The 12,071-nt window shown below is 40.9% G+C and overlaps 1 protein-coding gene across 7 annotated transcripts in view; it reads right to left on the minus strand.

Annotated features, from left to right (window-relative positions):
- ARHGEF28 (Rho guanine nucleotide exchange factor 28) overlaps positions 1-12,071 on the minus strand; it is a 346,823-nt gene that overhangs the window by 83,696 nt on the left and 251,056 nt on the right. For all 7 annotated transcript variants that reach the window (XM_055554799.1, XM_055554792.1, XM_055554797.1 and 4 more), the window contains exons 14-16: positions 11,204-11,246; positions 5,261-5,384; positions 4,777-4,909 (exon numbers count right to left, since the gene is read on the minus strand). In XM_055554799.1, the coding sequence (XP_055410774.1) occupies positions 4,777-4,909; positions 5,261-5,384; positions 11,204-11,246 (300 nt within the window). The remainder of the gene's footprint in view (positions 1-4,776; positions 4,910-5,260; positions 5,385-11,203; positions 11,247-12,071) is intronic.

The raw sequence follows: 12,071 nt of genomic DNA on the forward strand, positions 1-12,071 counted from the left end.
TTATTCCAATAAACTTCTTGGGGAAAAAATTATCTGAAATCTTATTGCCTATTAAAAATAGAATCAAAATTAGGAGTTTTTACTGAAGGAAAAATACAGCAAAAGTGAGCACTGACACCAAACTAGAGTACCGCATCTTCAAAGTTACCATAAGTAGAGACACAGAACTGAATACAAATAGCTAATTATTACTGAAACATAAAATTATTCCTAAAAGATGAAACACACTATAAAAATATAATAATTAATTCAGTATACTCATAGAGGCTGGGGTAGGGAAAGAGTAACTATAAGAGAAATAAGAGTATTAAGTTATAAGCCTTCCACAGCTCCTTATTAATACTTATTATCAGTAAATATTAAAAAAGTCTACCTTGCCAAATACTTGGAGAAGATAAAAGCCAACACTATATGGTCTAAACCAGACATCCAGGAAAACAGTGAAGAACTATGAAAGATAGTGGACAGTTGTAAAATTAAATGTAAATAAGGAAAAAATGCGTAATATAAAACAAGTTCTCTCAGTTACATTATAATTACCTATAGCTAAACTAAAGACACACGCCTCAAATTAACAACACAGAAATAGTTAAGAGGAATACAAACAAAAAGGAAGACAACAGAATATCAATTTTAGACAATGTAAAATTCTTATAAAAGGCATTTAACTGCCTTAGGGTAATTTTAAGTTTATGAAAGCTAAATTTGCAGTGAAGCTGTGATTAGTAAATTTCTGTGCATCAAATCATGTAACATCAAAATGTAAGTAGTGAAGTCTATTTATAAACAAGGAGAATTTTATAGAAATATTTGTGGAAAACTAGCAACTCAGGCTTTAATAAAGAAGAATACAGACACCACAAGATTTTGAATATTTATATCATTTGTTTTATATCATAGTGTTTTTAAGATTAGATATAGTAATATTCACAGGCAGAACCGAATACACAGAAAAACATAGAAGTCCTCAAGTGCACATGTGTGGATGGAAGCAGCACTTCATTAAGATGAAGGTGGTGAGAGTGCCCATGATAAACTGCGAAAGCAACTGGAGAGAGGGGAAGCGAGCACAGTTTGCTCTCAAGAGCCCAGAAGCACTGATGAGAAGCCACCAGAGCAGGAACCATGAGAAAGGAAATGGAAGAGGGACCACACGGACTAGGAGGACAGAAAGAGGAGGCGCTAAGACTAACATGCCCAAGTTTCTAGCTGGCATCACAAACCCAGCAGGAAGAACAGCCTTCTGCAGGTGGACTGTGAGGTCGGTTTCAGACACCTTGGTCTGGGAGACAAGAAAATCTCTGGACGATGCCCACAGACGGGGTGCGATGGGGACAGTATTGTTTTATATGGTAGCTCTGCCATAATTCTCAAACAGGGCCACAAGTTACATGGGGGCTCAGCCTCCCTATGCAACTGGAAATATGGAAGTAGCAAGTGAGGTATAAAGATGTTCATCTGGGAAGAACAGGTCTAAATACCATATTTTAGAATAAAATATGGGTGACTATACTTAGAAACAATAAAGAGAAAAGAATGAGTGCCTGAGAACCAAGTTTGGAGGGCACTCAAAGTTAGGGCAAAGGAGACCATCCAGGGGATGGACAGAAGAGCAGTGTGCTCTGGAAAAGGGGACATCCTTCTGCATGGAGGGACAATAGACACGGAAACAGGAGAGAGAGCAGGGAGTCTGAGAACAGTAGCGAGGCAAGATGCTCAGACCTGACTAGAAAGTGACTCCGTGTTTCCATCCAGAAGAGGACTTTTAAGTAGTAGGGACAGAGGTCAAAATCTGATCATTAAGGAAGACGTGGCAGGAATGGACACCAGAGCAGTGGGTGGAGGCAGCCCAACTTGAGGAGTTCATCTAAAAATGAGGAGAAGGCTTCCCTGGTGGTCCAGTGGTTAAGAATCACCTGCTGATGCAGGGGACATGGGTTCGACTCCTGGTTCGGGAAGATCCCACATGCTGTGGAGCAACTAAGTCTCTGAGTCACAACTACTGAACCAGAGCTCTGGAGCCCGCAAGGCGCAACTACTGAAGCCTGCTCACCCTAGAGCCTGTGCTCAGCAACAAGAGAAGTCACCACAAGAAGCAGCCTGTGCCCCGCAGAGAAGGGTGGCTCCCACTCATCGCAACTGGAGAAAGCCCACACCCAGCAATGAAGACCCAGTGCAGCCAAATATAAATAGATCAATCAATTTTAATTTTCTTAATTAGTAAAAAAAATAAAAATGAGAGGACAAAAAGGTCAGAGATGTGGCTGGGGTCAGATGAAGGGGTCTGACCCTGTGAAGAAGAAAGGAGTCGCAACTGATGAAGCATGTGCCATCACGCCAGTAAACTGGCTGCTCACACGCAAATGTGGTGAAGTGAAGTCGCTCAGTCGTGTCCGACTCTTTGCGACACCATGGACTGTAGCCTACCAGGCCCCTCCATCCAAGGGATTTTCCAAGCAAGAATACTGCAGTGGGTTGCTGTTTCCTTCTCCAGGAGATCTTCCCAACCCAGTGATTGAACCCGGTTCTCCTGCATTGTAGGCAGACGCTTTACCATCTAAGCCACCAGGGAAGTCATGGAGGCAAGCCATTAACAATCCACAAACAATCCTTTCTGCAAACTTCTCAAAATTTAGCAAAGTAAATCACAGCTAGACTGTTTGATGCTATTTTTTAAATGAACAGACTTTATTTTTTAGAGTAGTTTTATTCTTTTTGCTTGATGCTACATCAGGTCCCATAAAAGAGAGAAATCAAGTCCCCAAGGAAAGCAACATTCAAACATGCAATGAAACTGGCATCTTAAAGACAATGTGTGAATGGATAGATTCACACTTTTAATCATTTTCTGGGAATTTATTGAAGAACTTTACATATAATCTTCCCCTGCTCTTCACCTCCCTTTGTACTCCCATGCCACTTCCAAAATGTCTCCTGAATTCTGGTCACCAACAAGTACCACAAAATGTATTTCATCTGCCTGGGCCTGAATTCTCTTGTACTGAGTTATTCTTTCATTCCACAAATATTTACTAAGCCCCTACTATGCAAGGGAAATAGATGGGGAAACAGTGGAAACAGTGTCAGACTTTATTTTTCTGGGCTCCAAAATCACTGCAGATGGTGACTGCAGCCATGAAATTAAAAGACACTTACTCCTTGGAAGGAAAGTTATGACCAACCTAGATAGCATATTCAAAAGCTGAGATATTACTTTGCCAACAAAGGTCCATCTAGTCAAGGCTATGGTTTTTCCTGTGGTCATGTATGGATGTGAGAGTTGGACTGTGAAGAAAGCTGAGCACCAAAGAATTGATGCTTTTGAACTGTGGTATTGGAGAAGACTCTTGAGAGTCCCTTGGACTGCAAGGAGATCCAACCAGTCCATTCTGAAGGAGATCAGCCCTGGGATTTCTTTGGAAGGAATGATGCTAAAGCTGAAACTCCAGTACTTTGGCCATCTCATGCGAAGAGTTGACTCATTGAAAAGACTTTGATGCTGGGAGGGATTGGGGGCAGGAGGAGAAGGGGACGACAGAGGATGAGATGGCTGGATGGTATCACTGACTCGATGGACGTGAGTCTGAGTGAACTCTGGGAGTTGGTGATGTACAGGGAGGCCTGGCGTGCTGCGATTCATGGGGTCGCAAAGAGTCGGACACGATTGAGCGACTGAACTGAACTGAACTGAACTATGCCAAGCATTATTCCAGGCACTACAGACATAGCAGAGGACAAAATCAACAGACAAAAACCCACCCCTCGTAGAATTTATAATCTGGTGAAGGAGACAGATAATAAAATTGATACAGAGAACAGAGAGCAAGTTAGATGATGTGAAATGCTATAGTGGGATAAAAAAGAGGAAAGGGGGACAGGAAATAAGCCAAGCAAAGGGTGGCCAGGAAAGGCCTAACTAAGGGGTGCCATCTGAGCAGACCTGAAGGAGGTGAGGGGGCAAACCATCGGCTGACTGTGGCAAGACTTCTGCAGGCAGGGGGATATGCAGGAGAGCCCACAGGCAGGAGCACGCCTGGAGCCTGGCATGCTGGAAGAACAGCAAAGATGCCAGAGGGACTGCACCGGAGGAGTCGGGGAGGGGATGGGAGGAGAGACCACGAGGGCCTTGGAGCCATTGTCAGGGCTCTGGCTGTCCCAGGGGATGACATGAAGCGTCAAGAGGATTGGAACACAGGGATCAATGCCTTGACAAACGCACTCAGACTGAGGTTTTGAGAACTATACTTTCTGCAGTAAATGCACAAGGGAACCAGTTGCAAAGCCATTGAGATGGCCGCTTTAGACCAAGCTGCTAACAGTGGCAGGTGTGAGAAGTGGTTGGCTCTAAATATTAATATATTTTGAAGCTAGAGCCAAGAGTAACGCTGAAGGCTTGGATGTGGGAATAATTTTGGCACAAGCATTTGGCTGGCAGGATGGGACTGCCATTAACTGAGAGGGTCAGCTTGTAGGTGGGCACAGAGGGGAGTGAGAGGAGCCCCAGGGGGACACGTAACATTTGTGACGCTGCTCAGACTTCCAAGTGGAGACATCAGTAGGCAGTGAGGTATGCAAGCCTGTTTAGGGAGAGACTATCACATGTGGACAAAAAGTATGGAGTCAGCCATCACAGGTCGCTGCTTGCTAATGAAACCACATGGAGACACAGAAACAGATGTCTGTGTGAGTGCACTGAGCGATGGCACTACCCTCAGGATGCTTATTCTCGCGGGAGGCGAAGCGTGAAGACAGTCCACGTGGGGCCCAAGAACTTACTGGAGCACTGGAATGACTCTTTCCCCAGGAGCGTTTTATCACAAACCAAACACTGCAGAACCCCAGAGAAAGTTCCAGGGACAAACTGATGTCGAGTCAGTTTCTCTTTGTCTTTGGCATCCTTGCCTTTTGTCTTCAGGTATGGCAGCAGCAGCAGCAACGTGGGGAAAAAAAACAAGAAGAGAGAAATGCTCAGAGCCAGCCAACGTACAGAAGTCATACAAAGTCTTTACGTGTTCTATCAGGAGAGAAGGGCTGCACACCAAGGGATACAATAACGCCAAAATGAAACCTCTACCAGGATGACATGGTCTCTGTATTTCCAATGACTTGGAAAATACCCCACATGAAATATAGAGATGTTTAAATGTGTGTGTATAAAATATATGGTAAGTGAATTTAAAGGGAAAGTGCAAACGATACTAATTGCTCAGAAACTGAGCCATTCATGCTTTATAGACAGTAGGCATAAAACCTTAATTACCTTCGATTTATTCCGAGGGCTGGTCATCCTATTCATGAGGAAGCTAAAAGTTCGGCTCACTTTGTATTTTTCAGATTCTGATTTGGCAGGTATGATGTATTTATCCCATTCTTCTTCCTGAATTCTACAAAAAAAGAACCTGTTATCACAGCTTATAAAACTTATCAGAGGGAGCAAAAAAACCAGGAGTCATACATACATATGTGTGTGTATAGACAAATACACAGATGTATTTTACACATATATTTTTGTGTATATATATTACACATATATTTAAACATATATATTTTTTCAGCCTTTAATGGTTATTCTAAAGATAAGAATAGAAACTATCAAAAATACATCTTATATTTACTTGAACAGGTATGTGATAAAGCAACTATCTCACAATGAATGCTAACAATTACAGAATCTAGGTGGTGGAAACAGGTATTCTAGTATATAATTCTTTCAGCTTTTCTGAATACTTTAAAAAAAATTTTATATTAAAATATTGGAGAAACAAAGGAAATCCTAGAATCACAACTTTATTCTGAAAACGTTCATCTCCCTGTTCAACATGCTAATAGAATTTTTCTAGTACCCAGAAGCCAAATAACTAATGACATGAAACAGATTTTATTTATTTTTGGAACAGAGATAATACTCAGAAGACACACATTTCTTTGTCTGTATAGCCTGAGAAACAGATCATCTGCCTCAGGGTTCCGTCTCTCCCACTCAGTCACGTTTTCTGCAACCTGAGACTCTCTCTGTTGGAAAGGAGAGACTATAGAAACTCCCTCAAAATAAGAGGTAAGCTAAAGGTAACTGTACCCAATCTTTGAACACACCGAATATCATTTATTTTCCACTAGTCCACAGAATCACTCTTTAGGAGGAAAAAAATGGTCCCAGCTATGAAAATAAAATTTCCCTGGAACTTTCTTATTTTCCCAGAACTGTCTCCGATCTTCTGATATTTCTAATCCTATCACAGAGAGAGAAAGCATGAATATATTAAAGATCAAGCAGATAACATTTCTGCAGACTATTTCCATAATAAACATTTCATAACCAATGTCTCTCTATCCCCCTCAGGCTTCCCATTTGTCAGTGTTAGTGGCTAATACATTCATCTCTGGGAAATACTTCTCAAAAGCAAGCATACTATAGATATGCATGAAATGTAAAATGACAGCTTTCTAGGACTTCAACTTTTCCTATCTAATCAAAGACTAAATTATTTCTAAGGTTCTTTCTCACACTTAAATATAACATGTAATTACCTGGTACACATTAAACAAAACTAAGTTATTTGACCTTTCTATTAGACTTGCGAATTCATATCTATGAATGCATTTAAAATAAATAAGGAATACTTCAGAGCTACCTCTTGGTCCTGCAGGACGGTGTGTGTCCTGCCACTGAAACCCTGCAGTTAGTGAAACTGGGTTTGCTACTTACAGAAAATAGTTTAAAAGGTAAACAAAAATGAAAGTGTCTTACAACTACTCAGAATAACACGAGGAACCCAGGCCCTCTTATTTTCCTTCTACTTTCACAGCCACCTTCTCAGATAACTCACTGCTTAATATATCCATAAATTTCTATACCCCTTGTGTTTTAAGCATTCTGCTTTGCAAAACTCTTGGAATAACATGGAATGGAGAAAAAAGTACATTTGAAAGCTGAAAAAAAAATCCTCTCTGGAACACCTTTTGGGACCCCATCAAGAGCCATCCAATATCTAAGAGAAGAACAATATGGGAGGAGATCTAACTCTTGGAACTAAAGAATGGTAAGATCAATGTGAATTCTGAAGTTAAGAAGTCCTATCTCCTTCTTCACAGCAGAAACACAACACTCTCTCAAATAAAACGTATTCATGTTTACCTAACTCTACTCCAAATTCCTTCCCATGCTACAGAAAACTATATCAAGAACAATGTTACAGCTTTGTTTTAAAACCTATATGTGCACCTAATTTACCAAATATCCTGTATGGGAGATGGACAGGGAAGCCTGGTGTGCTACAGTCCATGGGGCCACAAAGAGTCGGACACGATTTAATGACTGAACAACAACAACATATACTGCTCCTAAAAATGACATAAAATTATACCCTTTAATCTTTAAATTCAAAGGCTGAGAAGAACCAAGATGTGACAAAGTAAACCAAAAAATACTGAAACACTAAATATTAGAAACTCTGAATCATCTAAGCTGATAGTGAGTATCATAGACATGACCCACTTTCAGATTATAAGAATGAAAATCGCAGTGTAACTTCTGGGCAAATGTAGAAGATTGGTTGATTCTATGTTTCAACTCTAATTTAGCTATGTGGTATTCACTTACACAACAATTACTACTTTAGAGAAGAACTCAGAGGAAAAACTCCTCAACTGATTTTGTAACAGAATGTAAACAGCCTTCAATTTATCAAAATCTATAAAAAACTTAAACTCTTTCCACATCCCAGAACAAGAATGCCTAACTCTATTATTGATTTGATGACCAATAAGATTACCCACAATACAGTTTTACAAGCCCCATTCTTCAGAGAATCTTGATATTATCTTTTTAATAGATAAACAGATATTTAAAATATCTTAATAATATGGATATAGCCTCAATATCTTCAGTTCAGTCTCTCAGTCATGTCTGATTCTTTGCGACCCCATGAATCGCAGCACGCCAGGCCTCCCTGTCCATCACCAACTCCCAGAGTTCACTCAAACTCACGTCCATCGACTTGGTGATGCCATCCAGCCATCTCATCATCTGTCGTCCCCTTTTCCTCCTGCCCCCAATCCCTCCCAGTATCAGAGTCTTTTCCAATGAGTCAACTCTTCGCATGAGATGGCCAAAGTATTGGAGTTTCAGCTTTAACATCATTCCTTCCAAAGAACACCCAGGGATGATCTCCTTTAGAATGGACTGGTTGGATCTCCTTGCAGTCCAAGGGGCTCTCAAGAGTCTTCTCCAACACCACAGTTCAAAAGCATCAATTCTTCGGCGCTCAGCCTTCTTCATGGTCCAACTCTCACATCCATACATGACCACAGGAAAAACCATAGCCTTGACTAGATGGACCTTTGTTGGCAAAGTAATGTCTCAGCTTTTGAATATGCTATCTAGGTTGGTCATAACTTTTCTTTCAAGGAGTAAGCGTCTTTTAATTTCTGGCTGCAGTCACCATCTGCAGTGATTTTGGAGCCTAAAAAAATAAAGTCTGACACTGTTTCCACTGTTTCCCCATCTATTTCCCATGAAGTGATGGGACCAGATGCCATGATCTTCGTTTTCTGAATGTTGAGCTTTAAGCCAACTTTTTCACTCTCCACTTTCACTTTCATCAAGAGGCTTTTTAGTTCCTCTTCACTTTCTGCCATAAGGGTGGTGTCATCTGCATAGCTGAGGTTACTGATATCTCTCCCAGCAATCTTGATTCCAGCTTGTGCTTCATCCAGCCCAGCGTTTCTCATGATGTACTCTGCATATAAATTAAATAAGCAGGGTGACAATATACAGCCTTGACGTACTCCTTTTCCTATTTGGAACCAGTCTGCTGTTCCATGCCCAGTTCTAACTGTTGCTTCCTGACCTGTGTAAAGGTTTCTCAAGAGGCAGGTCAGGTGGTCTGGTATTCCTATCTCTTGAAGAATTTTCCACAGTTTACTGTGATCCACACAGTCAAAGGCTTTGGCATAGTCAATACGCTAACCTATTTGTTTTTTTCAGAACCTGGCATCTAAGTGTTTAAAAAGCTCCAGTTATCCAAATTGAAAATTGACAGAGTTGAGACTTCAACTTTGAACACTCAGATCAGTTTTTTTTTTTAAATAAAAGGTAGTAGATCCATCAGATTTAAGATGGATGGTGGCAATAAAATAACTGAGTCATACCACATAATCCTAAGGACTTGGGATAGATGAAGTGTTTGCTCCTACAGGAATGAGCCTGCAAGGTCCAAAATGAGCCCCCCTCCCCTCCTTTTACCTGGCTGAACTCTTTTCCAGAAACTAAGTGATCAAAATAAAGAAGGCAAATAAAGAAGGCAAACCTTCAAGTAAATATCTATAACATGACCAAAACAAAGCATTAGGGTCTAGGCAGGTATCATACTGGCGTAACCAAAAAGCTATCAGGAATACAGTGGGTGAGGAAAGATCTACTCTACTGGATACACCACGGGATAGGGCTAAGAAAGTTGGATGCTTTCGGGATGTAGACCAGAGACAGACCAAAGAATGGGGAAAAAAAAAAAAAACAGGAATGAGGAATATTAGAGAAAGAGATGATCCCTATACATCCCATCCAAGCTAACACTTTTTGTTGTTGTTCAAGCCCTTTTACTTTTTATTTTTAAATTCTAAATTCATTTATTTTTTAATTGGAGGATAATTGCTTTACAGAATTGTGTTGGTCTCTGCCAAATATCAACACAAATCAGCCATAGGTATACATGTGTCCCCTCTCTCTTGAACCTCCCTCCCACCTCTCTCCCCATTCCACCCCTCTAGGTTGTTAACAGAACTCTGATTTGAGTTCCCTGAGTCATACAGCAAATTCCCATTGGCGATCTATTTTGCATACGATTATGTAAGTTTCCATGTTACTCTCTCCATACATCCCACCTTCTCCTTCCTCCCTGCTGCCCCATGTCCATGAGTCTGTTCTCTGTCTGTGTCTCCATTCAAGCTAACACATTTTATAAGTCAGTACTTAACTGATTCTGACATTGGCTCACTCAGTCTTAAATTCCTCTCCTGATGGAAAATATTTTTGATTTAAAAAATAAATCTTTACAATCAGTCAAATAACCCCAGCCTACTTCTTCAATTGTTAAAAAGATGGCAAGGAGAAGACTGCTAATCAAAATGATGACCAGGATGATGAACAAATTCCAGAAGTAGTCCGTAAATAATTCAAATAAGTAATAAACATAAATCATCTAAAATGGTGCCAGGCACATAAAAACACCCAACAACAGTCATTGCTCTCTCCTGTCATCATCGTCATTGTCCTGATGCCATCCTCATCGGCCTATGCTTAAATGGCATTCTAAGTCTGTCTCTGTTTCAAAATTTCTATTCTGGTTTCCAAAAAATAGAAAGGAACAAAAGGAGATTTCTTTTTCTTCTTCATACTTACAGTCCAAGATGTAAAGCAAAATAGTCCATTCTGATCTATATAGTATAAGATCTCAGAGTTTGAGCATTAATAGCACCCAAATTAAAACTATTTTCTTCCTTCTCATATGGTCTCTCAAAGTCAAACATTTGTGCCATGTCTGACATAACCCCAAGGCTATTTCACAGTGTGACTCATGAACAGTTAGTTTCTCAAGACCCACAGAACACAGCGGTCCAGTCTGTTGGCTCATCGGCTGCCCAAGGTTCACTCCAAGGACAGTTTTACCTTCTAGAGGAAAGAGCAGCTTAGGGCGTACAGCTTTCAAATCTGCATATTAATCAGAAAGTTGATAATGTTCAAAGCGTTTTCTGTATCATTTATTCTTTGTTTCAAACTTAACACTTCTAAACAAGACTCCATGATAACAGACAGCAGGGATGTTAGACACTTTCTGTAGCTGGCACCGGGGCCTGTTATCACGCAGCAGTCTTCCTGTTGTGGCGGACAGACCTTGTGAGAACCTGATGCCTTTCTAAAGCAGGTGGTCTCACACTGCTCCCCACTGTCCTGTGCATGGAAGTGTTAGGCTTTGAAAATAACCCCAGCCTACTCTGTCCCCAGTCCTGAGCCCTGCTCATCCAGGGACTGAATGGAGAAGCTGGCACATGTACACCCATGCAGATCACAAAGGGAGCAAAGCCTCAAGCAGGCTCTTTATGCAAAACCTCTCACAAACTACTGAACAGGTATCGAAAATGATGGCTGAACATTTCCAGAGATGGATCAAACAGTGCCTCAGGAAATCTGAAAGAGTTAAAATACCTTTGTTCTCTGGGTGGCTCCGGCAAGCTGTAAGCTCTTTGCTCTACAAGACACAGAACAATAAAATGAAAACGAAGGCAGACGAACGAGCAGTCATGTGTTAGTCTGAAGTGCACACAATGTATTCAACTCTACGTTATCATTATACATACCACCAGTTAACAAATAACAAGAAAACAAGTTATTCTGTATAACTAGGGCACTGCTCCAGATTTCTTTATCACTTTCCCTAATTTGGAGAAAATGGAGAGGAGCCCAAAACATGGCAACATTTAATGATTTTATGAACTAAGTTAAGGCAATGGCAACCCACTCCAGTACTCTTGCCTGGAAAATCCCATGGACAGAGGAGCCTGGTAGGCTGCAGTCCATGGGGTCGCTAAGAGTCAGACACGACTGAGTGACTTTACTTTCACTTTTCACTTTCATGCACTGGAGAAGGAAATGGCAACCCATTCCAGTGTTATTGCCTGGAGAATCCCAGGGACAGAGGAGCCTAGTGGGCTGCCATCTATGGGGTCACACAGAGTCGGACACGACTGAAGTGACTTAGCAGCAGCAGCAGCAGCAAGGGGCAGCAGACATTTTCAGAAGGGTGGAAAACCAGTTCTATCTTTCTCAGTATCTCTCACTAGGGTTTCATCCCCTATTCTTTTTTTTTTTTTTAACTTTTTATTTTATATTGGAACACAGCAATTAACAATGCTGTGATAGTTCAGATAGACAGCAAAGGGATTCAGCCATACATATACATATCCATTCTCCCCCAGATTTCCCTCCTATCCCTTCATTCCTTATTCTTACCACTCGTTTCCCAACATAATACAGAATCAATAAACATCTTAGTGGCTTTTTCGCAAAGCTTAAA

The sequence above is a fragment of the Bubalus kerabau genome, chromosome 18, assembly GCF_029407905.1.
Source record: "Bubalus kerabau isolate K-KA32 ecotype Philippines breed swamp buffalo chromosome 18, PCC_UOA_SB_1v2, whole genome shotgun sequence".
Lineage (NCBI taxonomy): Eukaryota > Metazoa > Chordata > Mammalia > Artiodactyla > Bovidae > Bubalus > Bubalus kerabau.